This window comes from Struthio camelus, chromosome 1 (genome assembly GCF_040807025.1).
Source record: "Struthio camelus isolate bStrCam1 chromosome 1, bStrCam1.hap1, whole genome shotgun sequence".
Lineage (NCBI taxonomy): Eukaryota > Metazoa > Chordata > Aves > Struthioniformes > Struthionidae > Struthio > Struthio camelus.
This window is the reverse complement of record NC_090942.1, coordinates 77,423,343-77,447,500: the sequence shown is the minus strand read 5'-3', so window position 1 is coordinate 77,447,500 and position 24,158 is coordinate 77,423,343. Positions and strand designations below refer to the sequence as shown.

Here is a 24,158-nt window from a genome sequence, read left to right as displayed (position 1 = left end):
GAGAAGGGATATAGTTCTCAAACACCACAATAAGCTTCTGTAAATATAAGTCTCTTGCCTGGAGCATCTGAGGCTAGAGCGATTAAAGACAATACTGGTCCGGCACTGAAATTACAAATTTTACAGAAGAATCGACTTCCTCACACATGAAAAGCACATCCAGGTCTAGGAAGGAAGATGGTGGCTATTTAACAGCTTGATAGCAGTGCACAGCATCATAGGGCAAGAGGTGGAAAATGCTGTACCTAAATTAAACTGTGAGGGGAATGCAGGTAGTCAAACCCACTGCTGCCCAAACTAATATTGGCCAAGACGTAATGTCTTTTAAACAACAGGGAAACACATTTTGACAGTGACTTATTAAGCAAAATGAGAAGATAAAACAAAGGTATGTGCAGCAAAGATGTCAGAACTTCGTTCTACTGATTCTCAGCCATAATTTTTTTCAATTAAATGGAAAACCCTGTCCGAAACCTTACCATCAGTCCCCCATGCACACCGCTCCCCCGCAGGTTAGGCGCATATTCTGCTAGATCAACAGAACGTAACCACTCCATCACGCGATGATTGGTCCACTGCGTAACCTCTGAAGGGGTGATGTTGTTCTGTGAACAGGAGGAATGTGCAGTCAAAGGGACCTCCTCCTAATTCAGCTGCCTCAGCCCCAATCTTTACTGAAACAAATCTTTCCTGTCCTTGATGAACATAGGCCCACTCTGCACTTGAGAAAAACTTCCACTTTCTGTATTGCTATCTTGTAGCAATTCCAAACTGGACAACGTGTCTTCACCAAACCCCAACCCTTCCCCAAACGCCAGATTTCAGAGCAGACCTAAACTGCACCTTCATTAGAAATATTGCATCTTTGCATTGCACAGGGTTCACAATAAGCTGAGCTCTCCTGAGTTTTCTAAGCTTCCTCTTCATCTCAGAGTGGTTCTCTTAAATCTTTACAATAGTGACACTAGTGAGACTCTGATAGGGAGCCACCTTTCTGGTGCTTTTGTGATCATTACAGGAAGAATCTCAACACTTTCAACTAGGTAGAGTATGGTTTGAATTGGCCAGTTTTAAGTGGCAATCAATTCACAACATGAAATACTTTATCTTTCTAATAATTCTGAGTCTAGAGCTGAGATGTGCGTAAGGCAGCTTGTGCTTATCCTACTGGGAAGTGATCTTCCTTCCTATCACGTTTACAGGAGCTTGAGACAAATAATACGAGCTGTGCCTGTGAACACAGTAGGCGGCAGGTCTGTACTATTCTTACTGCACGGTTTGCTTATCCTACTACGCACTGGGATTAGTTGTAATTTCCACCAGGACAACTGAAAATTAGCTAGCTAAATAAGCTGTTGTGAGTCTCTTGCAGATACACATCATGAATCTAAATCCAAGGCTCTGGTTTGCCTCATCATCCACTCATTGCTCTATCTAGCGTACACTGCTTCCAGTACAAACTGATGGCAGTTTCCCATCTGATAACAGGGCCAAACTCATCTTAGGCAGAAACTTTGGAGACAGCCACAGATTTTACAGAGTTACACAAGGACTCATGGTGACTGTGCACCAAGTCAAAGATGATTTACGTTACAGACAGCACATCAGAGGACTAGACCGAAACAGTTGACTGTTAACTAGAAAGGGGAAGGGGAGATTTGGCAAGAGGACATAACGGAGGAAAGAAAGTGGAGTTCCAGATAGAGAAGGCAGGACAGAAAAGTTGGAAAAACAGAATGAGGAAAAGGAAAACAAAAATGAAACAGGAAAACAGCCAATAAAGGAGGAAAGGGCAAAGCAGGAACAATCAGAAACACTAGGGAAAAAAAAAAAACTGGAAGATTCCTCTTCATAATTTAGTCTTAAAACAGTACCTCATCAGATGGCCTCCGGCGCAGACAGTTGGGCTCAAAGTTATTTATTCGCAGAACTTGAATGGCTCTTTTGATGCTAAGATGGTGGAGGACGCTAACAACTTTCAAGGACAGCAAGTCATCCTGTGTAAGAGTGAGGGGGAGTTAATAAACATACACACTTTTTAGTGGAACCAACACCTGCCTGGAGGAAACAGCTTGTGTTTCTAGCTTAAAATGACACATCTGACACATACTGGGATAAGTTTTTAATATTTAAGATATGTGGCTAATATTAAACTATCCCCTCCCAAAATACAAGCTTGTGTACTAGCTCCCAGGTAATGTTCTTCACATACGGTACAGAGCTTAGTGCAAAACTTTCGGGGCAACGACGAGGAAAGAGGGTGAGGATGCGTCCTCAGCAATCCGATTAGAGACAGAACAGCTTTCCAAACACGGCACGTCTAACTCAACTGACATTTTAATTTAATCCAGTCAAAAGTCTTAATATCACAAGCATTCAGGTAAAAGTTTAACTGAAAGCAATAAATTGACCATAAAAACCAAAGCATCCTGTGCGGTTTGAAAAAAAAAAGAGGAAGAAGGAAAAGAACAAGGTATGTCAGGTTGGTGCGCACGTGCCAGGGGACATCAGACACACAGACGATCTGGAGTTTGACTCCATGACAAGGCAACACAAAACAAACTGGCTGCAGATTTACACCACATCATTCTCAGCGAGGGGTGATATGCTTCTCATATATCACAGGGCAAGAGCACATGTGCCCCAGTTCCCAGAGGGAAGCCGCTGCCTCGTAAATCTACCCATCTCACACTGACGGGCTAACATGCCCAAGTCCGCTGTTGTGCGGCAACGTCCGCTTGGCCCTTGCACATGAGCAGCAAATTCACACTCTGTAAAATGCCTGTGATGGGAGCGCTGAGTAGGAAAAACATCACAGGCTTCTCATCTTTTTTTTACAAAATACAAAGACACGGCCATGCTCTTCCCTGCAAGGCATCAGCAATACTAACGAAAGCAGTTGGTTCCTTCTCCAAGAGCTTGATCCTCACAACGTTTTCTACTCAAACATCAATCTCGCCGAGGGACTCAGTTTATAGCTCACACAGATCAGCCAACTAGGCTCCCACCAGCGTCAATGGAAAGAGCCGCGCATCTCCTGAGGACAGTTCATCCCATGCCAAGAAATGAGCCACTGCCTCACAGTCCCCCCTCACTGCACTGACAAAAGGGCACAGACAACTGCCTTAGGCCAAGTAGTCCAATTTTAGATGTCAGGGGCTGGGGGAGATTAATTCCCTCTTTGTGACTACAGTAGCAAGCAGGAGTTTTGCTTTGGCTCCATGAAACCTCCCTGTTCTCCTCCTTGTCCTCAAGGTTCCCTCAAAGCTAGTTACCACCAAGGAAGGAAAAGACAGAGCTTTTTTTCTACTCGTGTGGGCTTAACACACAGAACACGTCTGGTGGACAAAGGCAAAAGGAGACAAGGTTTAGCTCAGGCTTACAGGTTAAAAAAGGCTGTTGGTGCCATTTGACATCCTGATCTACTGGACAGGTTTGGCGTTTATGCAGAGCGAAAGATGACACGTTTTGCCTACGGCTGGTTTCATTCCAACATCCAACCCCAAAAATTTAGCAACTCAAAACTGAAATAATTACACCCCTTCTCCTTCATACAGCCCAGACATTAAAAGCTTGTTGTAAGGAAGTGTCCATGATAGGCCTGGCTAGCTGTTACAGCTCATGCACAGCTGCTGCAGTTCTAAAGAAAATGAAAAAACTATCCTGCACTGCGATAGTGGTTACATATGGTGAGACTTGTACTCTTGCAAAGTTAGGCTCTTAAGCTGTAATTTGATCCAAACTATGCCATTAAGTGTCTCAAAGTCCAATCCTTTGCTGGAGCAAGTTGACTGACTTAGATGGACATATGCATACTTATGTCAGTGTTAATCTGGCTTAATATGTTCTAGTATTACTTATCTATAACACAAATATTTGTAACACGTGTATACACTTTTAAGCTCCTTTTTAAACTTTCCAAACAGGCCCAAAGAAATGCACAGATGTTCTGCTAGGCTCCAGACAGGTATGAACTTTCTTCTTTATGAAGCTACAAGGCAGACTGCTGTGATCCAACTAATAGGCTCCTCACTGAAAGTGGACCCTGTAAGACCCCAACCTGGTCCTGCTTTCCCCAGAGGAATCTGAGAATGGTTGTTTGAGAAGCGAGAGACACCCAAACAGCCAGACATCCCCTCCTACGCTTGCTTATAGCCTCACCCACACAGGATGCTCATGGGGCCATCCAGGATTTGGTCGGTGGCCACTTCCATTGGAGAGATAAGGGGAAGATGCTCAGTGGTGGCACCTGGGAGCCGTCCCTTCATCCCCAGCCAGCTGTCTCCTTGGGTCAGCTTCTGGCTGGCCCTCTCACTGATGCAGCTGCTGCCTGCCCTTACAGCAGGGGCAGGAGGACGAGTTTGGGGCTCCAGCTGCTGCTGGGGGAGGCTAATGCATGGAGGGAACGGCCGAGAGGAGGTGAACGCAGGAAGGAGAAAAGGCTGTTTGCGGAGGTGCGTGGTAGGGCAAGGCTGCTTGTGGTGTGGGTGAAAAAAAGGCTGCTGCCATGGAGGAATTGACTCAAGGGGAGCAGGAGGAAGATGGAGGTTGGGGTGGGGAGGGAGTGGAGTGTTAAACAAATTTAATTATCTGTGCAGTCACACTGATACACACTGAAAGCAGGTCTCTCTAGTCTCACCTGGTCTTCAGTGAGCTGTCTGGAAGTCTGCCAGCACGCAATAAAATGCAGCTGGAAGTAAGACAGGAAAAAGACGTCAGGAAAAGAAAAGCCATTTACTCACCACGCTCATGTAATGGAGCATTCGGCCGTCCACCTTTCCTTCATCAAACTGAGTCTTATACTGGGGGAGTCCAATGTCATCCAGCCATCCTAAGAGACAGACAGCCACCAGTGTCAGTGTGCCACAGCACTTCTGGGTTAAGGACAGCCATGCAGCTACCCACCACCAGTTAATATTATTCTCACTCTCTGAGCCCAAAAGCACCCATGAGTAACCCTTATCAAAAGCTGCTGCTTCACTATGTAATAAAGTCTTACTGGTAACCCAGTGGTAATCCAGTTTTCCATGATTGTTTTCCTCTTCAGACCCTAGTGCTTGAAGAGCAAGCTGAAGTTTCTTCCGATGCAACGGGTGCTTTATCCCAAGCTCCTGTGAAAGTAAGGAAAGCAGAAAAGCTAGAGACAGCACCATATTTTACTTCTCCCTTTGTTATGTATGAACTACATATGGGTTTCAGAGAGTCAAACAGCATACAGCACTCGCCGGTGACTTGGCAGCTGTATTTCCTATTTGCTGAGTACCAATATCATCTTAGCACATGTTCAGCACTGCTGAAAGGCCCATTCACTGTGATGGACTAATGGGTTTAGGTTTTTTAAAAGAGTTTGAAAATGCTGGCCATGGTATTCTCACACCAGGTTAAAAAATAAAATAAGTCAGTACTCAGAAAAATACTTTTCCCCATTTCCCTGGCACTCACGCCGATAAGGTGAATTACTTAGTTTAGAGCATACAGAAGTGCTATGAATTACTGAAATTTATGAAATGCTTCCAAACACGTAAGAGTTTTCTCAGTTTAGTTGCAAGTGCAGCTGTCCTAGGTTCTCTTCAATCACATATATATTTTTAACCAGCACTTGCTATTTAATATTATCTCTGAGTATTACAAGCCACTATGTCCATACTACACTTCCCTTATTTTGGTTATAGTATAACTACAACTTTGAATTCGCTCACTACCTAATTGAGAAAACAGGCTTACTTTTTGGTGAGAATAGTAATTTCTTAAAAGCTGAAAATTCAAACACTAGTGAATATTGTGCATTCAAAGTAAAAATGGAATCAACTTTTTGCTGTTTCTTATTTTAGAAAACAATATGTAAACAATTCTGTAATGATTTGAGACAGAGACCTCTGTGTCACAACTCAAACCCTCGTGCTTCTGCGTGTAAAACAGGCAGGAAACAGAACCAGACCACAACAGCAACTCTTATACCCACTCACATAGGTATACAATAACTGTATAGAGCACAAGCGCTAATGAATCAGGACTACAAACCCACGTGATAATGAGGTGTTCTCTTATTTGCATGTTTTCAAAAAGCGGCATGAATGACTCATGTGTCAACGTGTAGTGAAGTTAAAACACATATCTGTGATTATTACTTTCACTAAAATATATTGCATTTCTGTAAAATTTCAACTACAAAACTGATTTTGTATCACTACAGATGATCATATTTTAAAGACTCATCTTCAGGTACTTTTTTATACTTATTGACTGCACTTTACAGACATGATTTACATGCGTAGAAGCATCATTTTTTATACGTTTAATTGAAAACAGTGTTTCCACTTCCCTCTTACCTTTTCCAGATCCTGCTGAGAAGCCTGCAGAAGTGTTTGCCCAGATAGTATCCAGTGTTTGCCATTACTCATGTAAGAGCCCAACCCTTGGTCCTGGAGCCAGTTACAAACCTGCTCCTTTGTCCACTTTGCGAATGGCATGTCCAGCTCACTAGAGGGGATTTAATTTTAAAAAGACTGATAAACCCTGTGCCCCTAATCTTCTATTCTCATCCAGGATAATGCAAATAAAACATAAGCTATTAATTTCTGAGTATTTTTGTGGAAGCTTGGACCATCTGCAGGGGAGAACGTGAATCGCTGTTAGGGTGTCTCTGCTCCCGAATCCTTGGCACCATGGGAGCACTGTTCACCCCATACCACTATTAAAATAAACCTGGTTTATTAATACTACTGCAGCAACCACCTTTGTCTAGGGTGGCTAAAACTCTGAAATAAGAATGCAGTATTTTTACTGTAGCCTTTAAATCCCCCAAAGTGCACCAGGACTATCATGGAGGAACAGTGCTATCGCTACGAGAGGGCTCATTCCTGGTTACCCACAGCCGGACAGCTGCACTCCTGCAAAGCCATACATAAGAACAGCTTCACTCAGCAACAGGATCCCCTCCATGGACTCTCCAAACCAGCCTCACCCTGGGAAGACCACCCTCTTAAAGGAGGAAACAGCCTGGAGCTGCCTGTTTTATTTGCCAACAGTGGGGACACTTCATTCTGGCACCGTGCATTTCCACTTGACACAGCACATGACCCAGGGTGCTGGGGAAGGCAAGCAGACACACGGACTACAGGGCACCTTGCGCCGCTCGTCTTACTTGTGAGACTGCCCCAGGTCTCGCGACCAGCCCAGCCGTGGCCCCGCAGTTGCTCTTGTCCCTCCTCTTTTGAACTCCGTCTCGGACATGTCATCTGGGTTGAAGGTGGTAGACTGACTCCTTTTAAGTCTAAATTAAAGGAACAAAGCATACGCACATTTGGCTAAGGAACAGGCATACTTTTATTACTGCAACCAATATGGGCAAAATTTCCTGTAGTGTTTGTTTGTAGCCCTTCCTTCACCCCCTGCCGACCTGCCGTTAGCTCCCTCAAATGCTGTGCAGGCTCTTGCAACAGTTGCTCCAGTCCCCAAATATGCCTGCCACCAGCCCTGGAGTAAACCATGGAGCCACAAAACTCTTTGCACCCTCTATCAGCAATGACATTTATCCAGGATACAGAAATCACAGTAAGTGTCACAGCACGTTGGAGGCAGGAAAAGAGAGATGAGAAATGGGGACAGCCTTGAGAGAAAATACGCACAACAAAATGATGCAAGATACAGCAGTGCCTCTACTTACTAAGTCCATGAACTCCTTCCTTAGAGGCCACCCAGGAGCTTCCAAACGGGACCAGCTTAGACAGCCCCAGTTCTCAGTTGGATTTCTGGCAAACCAGACTGAAGAGCTCTGTAAATCCTAGCCCGGGAGAACGGTCGTTTCTCATCCTTTACTTACTTTCCAAATAACTTCTTGATTCCTCTTGCCTTTTTCTTGGAATCTGGAGAAGGTGGAGTCATCTGCAAACTCTCAGTTTCTTTTGGTCGCGGGGGCAAACCAGCCAGATCCAAGTGATCTGCAGATCCCTTCTCTGTTTCAGCTATTAGAAAACAAAGCCCAGTCAGGACCTCACTTCTGCAGGCCTTTGCAGACACCACTCCTGAATTCTGGAACAACTTTTGCCAGAATTATTGAGAACCACCGTGTTTTAACAAAACGGGGCAAGGAAGGATGGGAAAAATGCAGGAGGAACAAGACATGTTCCTCTTCCATGGGCCTAACTGGCAATACTCCAAAGTAATGCTCTGTATCGATTAAGCGCCTTGCACCAAAGGGAGGCAGAAAAACTGCTTAATCAATCAACTAACAAATTAAATCCCTAGTTCACTTTGTCTTCAGGGAGTGCTCCTACAATCATTTCCCAAATAGAGCCGAGGCACACAGAAGCCCAGGAACAAATCAGTGCTGGGGCAAGGGACAGAACCAAGAGACCCCAGAGCACAGAAAAATTATTCCCCTGAGGCATCTTTCCTAATAACCTGCAATATCTCTTAAGATCCCTACAGGAAGTTGCAGCAACAAACAATTCCTCCCACCGCAAATCCAGGAGGGCCCTTCCCCCTCGAGGGCCATCTATTGCAAATAGTGAAATATTTTGTTCCTGTGCAGAGAAATACCATGAAGTTTAGGCTCCGTCTGAACTAGAATACCACTAGTTTTCTCTTAAAAGTAGAGGGAGGCACAGAGCACCTCTGCTTAGAGATGCTACACGTTACCACCTTGTTTCCTGTGGCAATCAACCTGAGGGCCCCGTCCTCACGAGTGAAGTTGTCACAAGATTGTTTAGTAAAAGTTATACTAACAAAGAAGAAAACTATTTAAAGACTATTTAAAAAGAGAATATTTAAGAAGAAGACTAAACAAACTGCAACATCTATTAGTCTACGTAAGCAGAGATGCGCCAGCAAGTGCCAGACAGCTGAATAAAATCACCCCGGGGAGTTTCCACCACTTACTCGCTAAGCAATAGCGACCGCCCATCGACAGAAGCAGCAGCCGCGGCTGTAAGGCAGCCTGCAGCAGCCTGACAGTGAGGCCTGTGGCCACTTTTATGGCCTTGTAACACAGCTGTGCGATCAGATGACCATCATTTGTTTTTGAAACGGACTCTTAAGACTTCCAGGAGAAAACCAGGCAAGTTACATGAGTCAAAATAGAGCATATATCACTGGGACACGTGGTCTCGGGCCACAGAGCTAAGGCTGAGGCAGCCACGGTATGCCATTAATGCCGACAAACTGCAAACTTTATCAGCCTGTCATCCAGCTGGGCAAAGTTTCGATGCTCTAGCCAGAATACATCTGAACACGTCCCATTTCCCTCCATGCTTTAGATGTTAAACCTTGAGGTGAAGCAACAAGGTCACATAACAAGACGATTTCTGGGTGCTCTGGTTTGACTGCTGTTGAACAAGGGAATCCTGTCGGTGAGAGAGAGCACTAGCGTCGAACCTGGCTTTTGCCTTTGTGGTTTTTGCTTTATCTATTTAGAGAAAGAGTGCTAGCTTGAAAACAAAACAAAAAACAAAACACATGTAAACAGCATTCTAGAGAGAGAATACCAGAACAAGGCTGAATGAATTAGTAGCAGAGATGTGCGGGTATTGCAACGTTTGTTCCTCGTCCCTTGCTCCCCTTCGCGCACCGACAACATCCCATGGAACGGCCAACGTGTAAAAGGTGACTCGGGAAACCGAGGGCCGAGAGCGCTTGTGTCTCAGCAGCAAGGGCTGCATCTCACTGGCTTTACAGCTGCCCCGGCTGACACAAATACTCTTGCTTGCTAACGCAGGACACCGTCGGTCTTACCCACCCTTATCAGAACTGCCCAGGGAAAGCTCAAGTCATGTGACTAGTCTTTATTAGGTGAATGGCTCCATTCCAGTCTGTCCCAAATCTTGCTCATTCATTTATTAAACAATAACTATAACTACTTCTATAAGAGGAATTACATATCCTTTCCCTCAGAAACTCTTCTAAATGAGAATCTCACAAATATATCTAATGCCCTACTTAGCCACTCTTCCAGGGGCTCTGAGACAGACGACAGCACAAAGTCGTATGGACCTGAACTATCAGCACGCTATAGCGAGGAGAATGCAGCTGAGGCTTTACATATTTCTATACACCCCCAACACTCAGTTGCTAACTTGGTCTGTGGGTGACTTTGTGCTCAAAGGCACATGAGTCTCTGCAAATTAACCCGCACTCTCTTGCATTAGTAGCAGTTATCGAGAAATGGCGCAGCCGACTTTTAGTAGGGCAGGTGTTACATGAAAATTCCTTGTAGCGATGGATAAAAGCTTCAATGCAGAGTACTGGTGTCTAGCTCTGTTTTAAAAGTGTATGGCCATAACCAGCTGTTAGCAGCAATCACAACACAGCGCTGGTACAGGCAGACATGCAGGATTACTATACCTAAAGTAGGTGCACTCGCACTTCGACTGCGATCTTCAGATATCCAAACAACGCACATAACCATACGCAGCACAACGGGAGAGAACACGCAGAGGGACAAGGTAAAACATTTCAAAACTTATGTCAGCAAAATACAAGACAAAAGGAGGGAGGCACAAGAGACACATGCGCCACATACAACATTGAATTCACACAGAGATTAGGATTATCAATTTACTATTAATCCCTCTCTCATAAAAAAAAAGAAACGCCGCAGAGCTCTGTTGTGGAGGGGGTGAAACAACACCTCGGTCATTTCAGTGCAGGGAGGTAACTTGCTCCATGACGCATTGGGCACGGGACTCGCATGGGCTCCTGAGAGGTTGCAAGTATCGTGATACCGGCTTTACAGATGGAAGCACTGAAATCTGAGTAACACAAATCACTTTTTCGAATTCACACAGCACAGGACCACGATCTAGATGGCCCATCTTCCAGTCCCTTGCGACAGCCACTGCAACTTCATTTTCAGTTGGTCAAATGAACTTCAGGAAGAAACAAGTGATTACACAAAAGTACACATGAAATAAACCCAAAAGTCGACTCCTCAGAACAGACTAAACATCTGTTCCAAGTAAGCTAGCAAGTTTTTGTGTTATACGACACAGGAAGATATGGGCAGTGTATAACAAATCTGTGGGTATGGTATTTCTTTTGAACAAAGACCTGGAATTATCTTTGAGTAAGTAAGAGCAGGAGACTCTTCTGCTCAAGAGAGCAAAAGCTAATACCCTTTAGGCTTCTGAAAGATCTAATTTCCTAAATCTTGTGCAAGGGAAAGCTAAAAATTTAAGATGAATGGCTGCACATGTTCAGACTCGCTTCATGCTTGAATTGGAAGGGTGGAAAGACTACTTATTAGAGGAGAGCAGCTAATGCAGGAAGGATTTCATTTGGTGGTAACAGCTACCTCTGCATTACGCAGAACATATTGTTTATTTCTTTGTCATGTGCAAATGCCATCAAACAACAAGACCAAAATGAAAACACCTCCATCAGAAGTCTAGAAGTCAACATAAGCTTGAATAACTTGTCAATCCCGTTCCTGTTGTCACAATCTCTTTTGCAAGGCTGCTTAAAAACACACAAAAAATGAAGAGGAATAGAGAGTGCAGCTCCCTCATTTCTGTATATCTGAAAATCTTATGAAAGATAAACTCACAGTGGAGCCAGAAGAATCAAAAAAAAAAAAAAAAGCCAAACAAACAAACAAAAAATCCATGTGTGAACCACAGCCAGATAAACTAGCATTTGAAAACTGCAGCAATCCTATACAAGGTCCCCAGGAGAGATCGTAGCAGAAGTTGAACCAGATCCGATAAATACTTTAGTACATCAGCGGGTTTTTTTTCCCCTGTTTCTTTGTTAGATATTTTTTTCAACTGTTCTATTGAGAAAAGTGCCACCAAGTCACAGCGAGACCAAGGCTGGCCTTTCGGCGTCTTAGTACAGTTACAGCACTCGGAAAAATAAATCCACATTTCTCTGCTGTTAAGACTCTTGTTCAAAATACATGGAAGCTGCATTCAGGAGCACGATACCTACCCAGATTGGGAGCACTCGCAGTCCTCTTGTTATTTTTGATCTTGAAAAAGCCTCGTCCAAACGAAGATCTGGCTTTACGGGTACCAAAGCTATCCTCATCTCCTGTGCCACCATGAGAAGGAGATTTTGGAGGCAGGGTCCCAAATTTATTACTTTCCACAGGAGGTTTAACCTGCTGAGTTAGGGAAATGAAGCTTACATGAGGGTATGACAAAAAACCTTTCGAGAGAGACTGCAAAGTGACTGCTGACAGATAATCTGGAGAGTCACCCCACTTGTTAGTACAAGAAAACACAACACAAAAGCCATAAAGGATAAAATCAACAAGATCTTTGTTTAACCGCATGAAGGACCCAGAATTGCTATCACCACCTGCTAAGAGCGACGTGTCTTCCTTAAGGTGTTTCCTAGTTTCTGGAAGTTTGGCATAGAGGTATGGAAAAGGAAAAACAGAAGTATGATCCTGGGAGACTTTGAACTTTTTCAGCTTCCCAGGGTTTGTCTCCCCCACTGATACCTGCAGAGGCAGCGGGAAGCAAAGAGGGCAACGAGACCCCCACAGTAAATCAGTCCTCTGCCAAGTGCCAGACAGCCCCTTCAGTCTACCAGTGCTCTGCAGGGAGTAATTTCAGGACAAATGGATTACTTGACTGGGTCCATGGCCAAAGCTCACAGGAATGTAAGTAGCAAGCAAGGGGTATGTAGGACAGGACAGGAATCAAAACCATCAGTTAGCCAATTCAAAGTAGCAGTTTTAACCTTGCTGTTTGTTTCACTGTCTCTTTAAAGGAAGCAGGAAACAAACCCATTCGCAATCCAAATAGAATCCCTTAGCTTTTGCTGAATTGATACAGTACTAACCATAAAAGTGGTATCTTGAGGTATGTGTTCTCTACTAAATTCTTCACACAGGCAATAATTATTGCATGTGAACTATAGCAATAGGGGACCTGTGCGTAACTATTGTGTAATGACAGCCCTTTTAAGAACACAGTTGTTAGTCACAGAAAACAATTTGAAATCCAAAGGCTTTTAAAGAGATACTAATCAAAGGTAATTACAGAGTCAATAAAATAGTTAAGGGTTAGCTTTGCTAATTATATAGTGGCAGAACATGTGGGGGAAACAGTAGCTTAGAGGGCAATTTCATCCTCAACCTGACTGCAAGATAAGCCGTGTGTGAGAAGGCAAGAACGCGTGAGACACTATAAACCTGAGACAGAAACGATGGTGACAATCTTAATATATTCCTCCCTATCTTGTTTGCAGGTCTGCTATTCCCCATTTGCAACAGAATGCTGCAAGTTCACAGAAGCGAGGCTTTCAAAGCCCCCTCGCTGCCTGCGCTCCTCCGCACGCACACGCCTGCACCCACATACGCGTTACCTCTGCTGGCTTCTGCGCAGGCTCCTTGTCCTGTTTGGGAAGGATTAAGAAAAGCATTTTAAAAATTTATAGCTTAACAGCTTATAGTTCAATCATTTATAGCCAGTATTCAATACACCATGGCCACCCTGAGTTGAATTCTGAATGAAATACCCTTCTCTGCCTGTTTTCTCCACCCAAAAGAAATCTCTTCAGAGCTATATTTCACACAGATTAATTCTTGCTTTCTTTGAGGTCAGTGAGCTGACATGAAAATACGGTTGCTTTGGCTTACTTCGTAAAGGATTAGCCATGTACATAATTAGCTGCATGCAGTCTGATAAAAAGGAAATAATGGGTACAGTTGGCTAAGGGGACCCAAAGCAGGAACTAGGCAGGGTAGAAGCCCTGCAGATAAAACAGTCGCAACCTCCACGCCATGGCTGTGCAAATAAACAGAGAAATGAAAAAACCCTCAATCCACGAATTCTAGCTTTCGTCATCAAGTTGTGGTTATATTTGCACTCTTATCAGCGACCCTCCTGAGCAGTTAAGCACAGCTCAGCAGCTTGGGTATCAGGCAGGGAATTTAGGAGCTTTCAGGATTTCAGCTGGACAAAAAGGAGCGCAGGAATTACTCTGACTTGATGACACTGTTACAGGCAAACTGCTTTTGGTCACTTCCAAAGATATTTAGGCTGAAGCTATCACCAGAAATACAAAGGCTCACTATTTTGTTCCAAACACCTAAGGCACAGAGTCAACTCAGCCTATATTTTACAATGAACTGATTGCGCGGCCTTCCAACATTGTTAGTCTTAAACATAGACAGGAAGTGCTAGCAGTACTTATTTTCTTCTTGTCTTAAATCAGCAAATCATATCTACTCAAGTTAAAAAAATATGCCTCATTATCTGAGAAAAATGCAGTATGAGAGTTTCGGGGGAACACTTCATGCACAAAAAGTCTAATGAGGGACAGATATTCTCCTTTAATAATATCTGGACGATCTCACATGTCTGGGACCGTTGCTAACATGTGACATGAGGAGCCAAGCCCTGACTCAAAATTACTCAGAAGAAGGTGACAGGACAACTCTGGGAAAGCAGAGTCACGCTGTCACGCTACCTGAGGGACGGCTGGGGAGATGCCCATGCACTGCCCGTTCAGGAGCCCAACAGCTCAGTGCCACAGCAGAGAAAGTCACCCATGTTTTTAAGGGAAAGGAAAGAAGTAAGAGCCCAAACTAACCACTTCCGATGCCTCCTTCTTCAGACTGCTCAGACTGCTGGACTTGTGCAGGGAGGAACTTCTGAAATAACAACATAAAGAACAAACGGAGTGGACTGGAATTAGACTTGCTAAGACAAACACACTCTTAAGAATGAGCTTTACAAAAAGCATTACAATGCACGATGAGATGCACTCAAAAGCAAAGACATTTTGAGGTAAGGCAATCAGCGTGCTAATAAGAGCCCATACAATTTTATGAGATATTGTAAGAGGAACTTCCACATCATAATTACTGATGTTAATATTGCAGTGACATAATGTCTACCCTGGATATTTTTGGCTTCTTTCTTAAAGTTATATTTTTAGAAGGATAAGCAGAAATTATACATGCAAAAGGAAGTGGTTCCAAAAAAAAAAGTTATGAAAACCAGTATTTTTAGCAACAAGCTTCTGACTAATTTAATTCTTAAAGGAGCCAGGCTTAAGTCAAGCAGGCATATTTTAGTATTTTATCTTCAGTTCCATTTTCAGCAGCAAAGCAAACCCTTTGAAATCCCACTGACTTCTGGTGGGACTTAACAGTCTAAGCGCTTAAGTCTGTTGGAAAGGAAAGTGACCATTAGAGCCTTCCCTCCACCCAGGTATAAATTAAGAGTAACTTCACTGAATTTCACAAAGTTATATATCTTTATACCAGCACAAGGGGGAGCAGCATTTGGCTTCTGGCATATTCTCAGGGCACTAAGTCACTCAAAATAAAAGCAGCCGCTGGGTCTCACGCTGTGCATCAAACAAGCCCTGTTGACTTAGGTCCCTCATTAACATATCACTTTGACTCAACCTGAAGTTCATAAATAGCCCCACTGATTTCCCTGGGCAATAAGGCTATGTGGCACAGCTTAAAATTATTTTCTCCCTGTAGCCAGCTAATTACCCTTCCCCTAATATCAAAAGGACCGAAATAACTCACGTGCACGTACCACAGAAAACTGTAAATTTAAAAGTCTATTGACATTCCACACCTCAATTAGAGCTGCTCCATAACGTAAAAGAAATTAAGTGCTAATATACGTGCACAGATGAAGCACTGGAAAATAACAGCGATGAAACTATAGGACATTAGCAGAAAACTACCACCCCTAAGTACTGTCTTGGCTAAAATTACTTCACACGTTTACATGTGCCTGTAAAAGAAGGGAGGGGGGTTTCAACAGTCATGGAAGAATGTTTCCTGGACCTTACTTGATTATGATACTTACACTGGGCTGTCACTCAGCTGAGTTTCTGGGGAGGAGCCTGTTGACCTTCCTTCACTGCAAAAACAAATAAGGTGTCAAAAAAACAAGGCTCTTAGGGATCCCTTCCTTATATCTTGGTGATACGGCAATCCTATCATCTCGGCCTGCTTTAAATCTCATTTTCACTTCAGCTGCTACTGCACTAACACACATCAAATCTTCCTTTCCACACTGGCAAGTCTTGTAAAAGATAAAAGACAGAGGCGAGCCCAAGAGGCCCTGGAAAGACAACTCGCAGTATAAATTAATCACTAGTACTTCACTAGCGAGCTAAAATAAGCGAGGAGGTTACGGCGTAGGTAGGGTCTGAAGCAGCACCGCAGTAAGGGAGATCACCCCCCCGCTACGACTCAGCTGCAGTGCTGGGTGTTTTGTTGGGGTTTTTTTTTGTCGATGTCACACCAACACCGATGACAGTTTTAAACGAACGAGATTTCCTCGCGTTTGGATTCTTCATATTCGATACCCAAACGATTAAGGCCCTGGAAGCTGGGTTTCCTCACTGCTGAAAGGAAGGTGCTGCTGGGAACGACGATGGGTTGAGACACGCGGGAGGTGATTCGCTCTACCCGCAGCGCGGGCGCCGCGGCCAGGCTGTGTGCCTGCACCTGAGCGCTGGGCAGCCCTCGAGCACCCAGCTTGGCTCCTGCTGCCCTGGCCGGGAACCCTGCGGCCACGCGGTTCAACCGCCTTGGGAGGTCTCAGGCAGGCTCTTGCTAAGAGCCACCAAGCAACAACTTCGCATTTTGTTGCGTCAAAGGACAGCACCGAGGATACCTGTTTCTCCTACTTTAAGAAACATTCATTCAGCTTCCTTCTGGGGCTCCGTTAACAGCTCAAGGTTAGTGCTGGCCAGTCCTTTTTCTTTTCCCAGATTTGGTGGTACCTTACACCAGATTTCCACAATTCTTTAGTAACTGTGGAAAACCTCTGAATGCAAATTGTTAGAAACGTAGTTGCATTAGCACAGCCAGCACTATCCCAGCCAGACTATCCCTAGACGATGTTTGCCTAGGTACAAACAATAACTGTGTCTCCTTCATTATATTAGATCGGTTTTTCACTCCCTCTGTTCGTTTCTTGAGAAGCAGCTGGTGTAGAACATGAGCGCTGTACAAGCAACTACAATCAAACTAACACATACTTATTGAAAAATATATAGTTTAATATAAAAATAATATATAATACATATTTTAATCAATTGCATATTAAATAATGTATATATTAATATATACATATTTAATCCGTGCCTTTAATAAATACAGTTTAGTTCAATAAAACCACTCAAATTATGTTAGCCTTCATTAACTGACTTAATGACTGGACACTAGGTTAATTAACAGATCACTGCTTTCATTAAACTTCATAAATCTTTGGTTTTACAACTGAAAAATTCATGGAAACAATAATACCTCATTTCACTTGTAGCTTCTGGCCTAGGCTGTGCTTTTACTTTCTCTGCAAAAGTTTCTGAGCTCTTAGATGTTGGTGAAAAAGAAGGGATTGAAACCTGTAAAATACTGGTGTGGATCTGTAATGAATTCTAAAAAAAAGAAAAACAAAGAATATGTATTACACAGAAATGAGCTGAAATTAAGGAGTCATAAATGAAAGTAAGAATAGCAGATGCACTATGAAAAGAAGGGTCTGAATTAGGAAAAAAAAAGGATTTTTTTCTTTCTTTTGTGATGTAAAGCTGGTTTACTACTTGAAAGACGGCCAGACAGCACTGGAGATAAACCATGAATCGCTATACAAGTAAACTATAGCATAGACAAAAATCTCACAAACCTTCTGAGGCTGCCTACTAAATATATCTGCTAAATCCACCACAGACTCCACGAAGAGCAGTTAACTTTTCTGGTTTACTCCTATCCTTGGCCACTTAGAGAATTCAAAAAAATTTGCTAAATAATTATTTAATTTAATTTACTGTGTGCGCATGCTGTTTAGTTAAGTCAGTCAAGTCTCCACTTTGACTGAGAGCTCTAACAGAAGAGATCTATATTTTAATTATTGGAAAATGTTATTGTAAATCAGAGATTGGACCATAACACACTTATTACACTGAATGGATATAAAGATGATTGTGTCCTTTTAAATATTTTACAGGCTATATTAAACCAGTCCCAAGATGTTTACTTGAAATTCCTAAGAAATTTGGGAAAATATGCTAAATATGCAATCCAACATCCTAATATCCAATATTCATATCCTAAAGCAACTAAGATATGAAATAAAGTTTAGACCCCTTCTCACGACAAACACAGCTACTTATTGTCTCTTGATCCCATTTGATAATTAAGAAAAATACGTTCATCTGAATTCCAAAGAAACTCCTCAGCAGCTTTCACAAGAAATCTACATTCCTCCAAAGGATGTGGGAGTTTACTAAAACTGTGCAACCCAGAAGAAACCCTTTCAGAAACAGAGTTCTGGCTTCTGTAATGCAACTCTAGCATGAGTAACGCTTTCAAGGACTAACGGCATTAAGAGTTAAAAGAAGATACCTCTTCGTGAACATTCATGTTGAACTCTTCGTGGCTTGGAGACACTGTTTCTGGGGTTGGGGATGCACTTTTCTCTGGGTCAGTGAGACTTGGTGCGTCCAATAAAGCCGTGGAAATGGATCCTGAACTCAGGAACTCTTCACCATCACCTTCCTTGCCTAACAGGAGAGAAACCTGGCTTCATTTCTGCACGCACGGGGATCACCACTCCCATGGCAGGCACAGCCAGCATAGAGGAGGTAGGGGCTAAGCTGGGGAGAGGCTGAGATTACTTTCTTAAGGGAGAGCACAGTACGAGAAGGGGAGCCACCACGAAATGTCACTTCCCAATTCAACACAACAGGGCGGCAGCAGAAGGGACACATGCATCCAAGAGCAGAAACCCTGCCCCTCCTCAAGGGTGGTTAGTGGGATTGGTTTCAAAAAGCTGAATACACTGAAGTACTTATTTCCTATCCTCTGTTCTGGAATTCCATACTAAATATTTTTTTTACCCATATTCAAGAGGAAAAGTCCAGAGGTGCAAATCTGTCTGGAATTTAACATTAGGAAACAAAACTCCTTTTTGTGGTATCTTCCGAGTTAGCCATAGGGAAAATGCAGCTCACAGCACAGAGTATAACAATAGCTTTTAAGTGACTACATCAGGTTTGCACATTGTCACAAATTAAGTCTATCTCTTTCTGCGAATTCAGCAGCACACATCAGCATCTGGCATCGTCTCTCCAAGGAGAGAAAGGCCTGAATTTCCATGCGTGTGGTCAATACCAGGGTACTGACACTGACCAGAAACATTTCAAGGCAATCAGTACTTTCTTTAAAAAAAAAAAAAAAAAAAAACAGCACAAAGCGATCATTCATTGCCAAAGATCTGATGTGAAGAGAAGCCAAAATCTATTTATGCTGAAAATCTTCCTTGCCCATCTTTCACTAGCTGAAATCTCTGTCCACGTTCTATGATTTGGCCATAGAGCACAGTTCCTGGAGACCCGAGGTCTGTTTCAATACCTTCCTGTCTTTGAATGCATAGCATTGAAAACGTGAAAAAACAATCCTTATTTCAAAAATGCTACTCTCTTTCTCTAGTACTAAGGCACGCTGCTTTGCCCATAACCACCTTCCCTCTTCTCACATTGACTCAGTGCTTTCCCAGCCTTGGCAAATCGAAGATGGGCAAGCTGTGTCCTTAGTGCCACTGAGCACTGGTTTCCAGGATGGAAATGCTCCTGCATCTTGGGAGCCAAAGCCCACAGATGGGAAGGACTTCCTGATCTCAAACACTTTATAAAAAGGGGAGAGGGAGCAACTGGTGTCATTCTGCCACTTACCTAACAAGCAGGCAGCAAGAAGGCTTACCTGTACAGCTGGTGGTCAAGCTCAGCCAGACTGCAGCCCGGCACACTACCATGCACATAAACTCCAGTTTGGGTTTATGTTCATCAACCCAGACTGACAGCTCTGGTAGCTCCAAAGGTGGTTTCTGAGCAGATGGGCAGTGCCCACCTCGGAGGTGCAGGGCTCATTGGGGGATTGGGGTGGACAGCTGGAGATCGCAGCCGTGGGCTTCCCCACGGCCCTGCAAATCAGCCAGCACCTTCAGCCACACTAGTCAGTGCCTTCCCACCCTGATTGCTGCCTTTCCACCAGGGCCGACCTCCCAAAAGCCTGTGTCTAGGACTCTGTAGCCCCCCAGGAACTTGGCTTCTTCTGCTGAGGAAGTCCACGTGATTGTCTACGCAAGTTCACCTACTCGTTTCCTAACGGCTGGGGCTTTCCTCCGACAATGTGGGAGTGCACAGGCTCACAGCAGGCTCTGGAGCAAACAAAACTGAGCGGGGGGAGGAAAAGAAGGATGCAAAGACTCTCTCTTCTCTCCTGTGTCTCATTCCCAATCCTAGCAGCATGATCGGACGCGACTCTCCCCTCCGCTTTTGCTACCTTGGCCTAGTACAGCAGGACTCAAGAGCTCAAACATTTGAATCCCTCCCCACCAGAATAAATTAGTTATTTTGCCTCCTCACCAATTTCTGGCTATTGACAATCTTCACTCTTTGAAGGGATCCCTGGGGGCTCCCACATCCCCCTCCTAGCACTCTTGGGAAGGTCATCCCCTCTAACATTTGCACCACTAATAAAACCCACTAGCCCTTGTTGCCTACCCTAAGGAAGCTCATGCAATGAACTTAGGTTAATTCAAGGCCTGCGGAAGGCTGGGTTGGCCTTCTGAGGGTTCAGTGACAAAGGAGGTTTCCAAAACAAGCTAATACAACACTGTTCTGCACAGACCTCTACGTTGTGCATATTTTGTATCAGAAAAAGTGAGCTAGGCCCTCTCGCTAGCAGAACGCTAACGTCTGAAATTTCTTGAACACAGGTCTTTTAGAGGACAATGACCAAAAAAATGCAATTCAAGCATTTTGAGTTTTGCATCCTGCAAAAAGAGCAGGATGATGTGTGTGTGGGGGGGGGAAACAGCTTAGTAATGCATACAGGGCAGGAGGATGGATTATAGCTGTAAAGGTTGATGCTCATTTTCTAACGTGTGAATGTGTTTGTTTGGAAACCCAGAATCATTTTAGTGTGGTGCTCTACAAGTCTTTCTTTTGCTTTTCTTTTAAGGGAAAAAAGAGCAAGAGAAGGAAGGAACTCAATAAAATTACATCAAACTGATGACCGCCATCATCATCATCTATCATTTTCAGGGATCAAAAGTTCCTGGAACTGGAATGCTCCAATAGTCATCGAACACATGAAACATACCGTAATATGTTATGGTACGTATAATACGTACCATTTGAGCCACATGATTGAGTTCATTATCTAGTGGCAGAGAAGGCTTTTTTTGTATGAAGAGAGGCTGGCAGGTATGATCAGGAAAAGCTAGCTTGGCCTCCTGGTGCAGTAAGGAAAGAGAGCTTTGCCATAATTGCTGCGCATGGTGGTTTTTGATGGTTACGTTATGTGCCAGCGACAGACCAGACAGCACAGACACTTTGCTACAGACATTTCCGCAGCTTTCGGGCATTGCTCTTGCATGGTGCACAATTACTGGGGCAGTGCTGGTTCCGCTCATGGGAACGTGCACGCTCAGCAACTGTGTTGCCCAGTTACCGAACACTCCCGAGGAACACAAGTAAAAAAGGGAAATGGTGATTTTTAACATGTAAGGGAGCATTTAACCCAGAAAGGCATTTCAGATGACAGCGGAAAGGTGTTAAGACCTTATCATATGCAAAGTCATTTTACAAGAGGGATAAAAAAGCAATGTAACAACAGCAGTTACTACTTCCAGGTACTAAATGAGACAACGTCCAACTGAGATAAATCAACGCAACCGCCCTGGAGATTACAATTTACTAAGGAAAGGAAGTGTACCAGTTCATACCAGCTGAAGAACTGGCCTTAACTGTGCCTAAGAGATACCTCCAAAGGTACTAACTCTGAGAGTCAATAAGCTCTACCACCTGCACCGATAGAGTTACATGCACCTACAGTTTAAATGGGAGTAGAGTTTAAAATCTTTAAAATTCCACAATACCTTTTTTGCCTTGAGCCAATATCACCATGTCTTGAACTTTTTTGTACCGATTCAGAGATTGCCGAAGTTCTTCTATCTTCCGATCCTAAAATAAAGGGAAGCTGTGATTGTGTTTTTCCTGTGGTAAACCAAAAATAAGAAATACAAATACCAGATGTTCTTCAGTTTAACTGGCTGTTAAACTAAAAATAACAGAAATGGGGATAGGACAAGATCCAGAACTTTGAGAAGCTTTGAAATACTGAGAACTTGTATTTAGCAAAAACTATGACCAGTTTAATCATCAGAATTGTCCCAGAATTGAAAGTGGATTTCAACTGTCTAAAGTCCAAGCTACAGTGTAATAAATATTGCCACCTACAAAGAGAGAAGTAATCAAAGGATTAGGGATTTCGGTGATCAAAAGAAAACATCCTGCAAAATGCTCATGCATATGAATGCAGAAAACCACATGGGAAAACAACGCCTACTTTACAGAAAGCTCTGCTGGAAATGTGGCCTGTGGTATCTCGTGGGACTTGTGGGGAGCTCTTTACATTTTGAGAGTATACCGTAAGTCGCAGTTCCACTGAATTTAATGACACCGTTGTGTAAGGACTCTGCGTACACAAGACAGAGCTCATAAATGCCTAATTATATCCCTTTTAAAGGCACTGCAGTGCCTCTTTTGACTACAGTGCATCCTCGACTCTTACAAATTTGCTTTTGTAGTGAATTGTGACAAGTCCACCTTTGCAGATATTCTAAGAGATTAAACTCAATCTGATGAATGATTACTGAAAAAATACTGATTTTGCTACCTTCTCTTCATTTGCTGCCATTAGAGACTCGACCGCCTTCTTCATTTTCTGCACCTCTATATCTAAAAACACACAATACAGTTACTGCAGTCAATTTAAATGAGACGGTATAAGGAAGGAAGAAAAACAAAACCAAAAGTCAATAATTTCTGAAGGTAAATTTACAATTAAAAGACAAACCACAAACCACTTAATTTCTATTTTAGACTGAAATACAAAGAAGAAATGCCTTTTTCTGCAAAACCCTTTTTCTGGCGTTTTTATCAAGGAAATGACCACGTTTAGGAAATACCTCTCCCCAAACCACAGGAAAACTGAAAAGTCAAGAGTAAAACTCCTGCTTGACCTGCATTATCTCCATCTTTTAAATATCCACATAATTATAAAACAAGACCTCCAAAATATCAAATACTGTAACTGGAGTGCAATAAAACCTATTTTCAGTGCAACAGTCGCCAAGCACTCCGAACAGCATCTCAAAAACCCGCCATACAAAGCAACAGGATTAATGGACATGATGAAAAAGCGTTGTGTGGTGGTGCTTAGTCATAACTCAGAATGGATGCAGGAATGAGGACAGCACGATGGAATGATACAGGTATTTGCCGGGATGAGCAGTCATGCTAGAATACATGTCGTAATTCAGGTTTGAAAAAGGTCCCTAACACAGAGATGAGTGTTCTGTGCTTCATCTATAACCCTTACTCACGAAATAGTACAATACTTTGAACGCTTATATTCTAACTGTCTAAGAGGTTTGATTTTGGAGGTGGACTAGATAATTTTAAAGAGAATTGAAGTAAATCTTCATTTTTGCAAGAAGTCTACCTTGCATAAATGAACTAAACTTTAAATTCCATTGCAAACGTGGGGAGGTGGCCAAACCCTCAGGCAAGCAAGCACTTTACTTTGTTTTAATCTCCTAAAATTCCTCTGAAAAATCCCACAGTGGGGAGAACATTTTCCTCCTTAATGAAATGCAAGAACAAAACAAGCTGCCTGGCTGACTTTCTAGATAAATCACAGTTAGACATACTTGGCTAAAATCCCAACTGATACAGCTCCAATGATTTTGACTGAGTTATGCTAATGGAAAATCTGGCTTACTGGATTGTGACTACACTTCAGTGAAAGGCAACTGTTTTATTTGCATGCGCGTCTTAAGGAGAAAAATCTACGTACTCAGCTTTGAACAGAAACTTTGATAGTCTTCCTCAGACCAGATCTTTCTTCGTCTACTAGCTTTTTTCCAGAAACTTCTGTATTGCGAGTGTGGCATATCCACCCTTATTCTCAAATTTTACTGTGAGTGTAATTGAAGGTTATAGATGATGCAACCTAACAAGTGTTTGTTAAAGCAGTTTTATAAACACATGCAGAAAGCTGTACTGGAAAGCATTCCTGAAATACAAATGCTTGTGGAAAGACACCAGAAACCTTACTTTTATCTTTGAGCTTCTTTTTACAATTTTCATCTGTGCAGGAAAAT

At 43.1% G+C, this 24,158-nt stretch overlaps 1 protein-coding gene across 50 annotated transcripts in view; it reads right to left on the bottom strand.

Moving 5' to 3' along the window:
* PPFIBP1 (PPFIA binding protein 1) overlaps window positions 1–24,158 on the bottom strand; it is a 125,971-nt gene that overhangs the window by 5,268 nt on the left and 96,545 nt on the right. For 11 of the 50 annotated variants that reach the window (XM_068950180.1, XM_068950319.1, XM_068950303.1 and 8 more), the window contains 17 exons: window positions 24,112–24,144; window positions 22,670–22,731; window positions 21,870–21,954; window positions 18,332–18,489; window positions 17,234–17,364; window positions 15,783–15,836; window positions 14,542–14,602; window positions 13,312–13,341; window positions 11,926–12,100; window positions 10,342–10,374; window positions 7,823–7,964; window positions 7,145–7,273; window positions 6,330–6,480; window positions 5,000–5,111; window positions 4,743–4,831; window positions 1,875–1,997; window positions 480–605 (listed from right to left, as the gene is read on the bottom strand). In XM_068950180.1, coding sequence (XP_068806281.1) covers window positions 480–605; window positions 1,875–1,997; window positions 4,743–4,831; window positions 5,000–5,111; window positions 6,330–6,480; window positions 7,145–7,273; window positions 7,823–7,964; window positions 10,342–10,374; window positions 11,926–12,100; window positions 13,312–13,341; window positions 14,542–14,602; window positions 15,783–15,836; window positions 17,234–17,364; window positions 18,332–18,489; window positions 21,870–21,954; window positions 22,670–22,731; window positions 24,112–24,144 — 1,694 coding nt within the window. The remainder of the gene's footprint in view (window positions 1–479; window positions 606–1,874; window positions 1,998–4,742; window positions 4,832–4,999; window positions 5,112–6,329; window positions 6,481–7,144; window positions 7,274–7,822; window positions 7,965–10,341; window positions 10,375–11,925; window positions 12,101–13,311; window positions 13,342–14,541; window positions 14,603–15,782; window positions 15,837–17,233; window positions 17,365–18,331; window positions 18,490–21,869; window positions 21,955–22,669; window positions 22,732–24,111; window positions 24,145–24,158) is intronic. The other 39 variants (XM_068950353.1, XM_068950424.1, XM_068950528.1 and 36 more) reach the window with 12 other exon arrangements.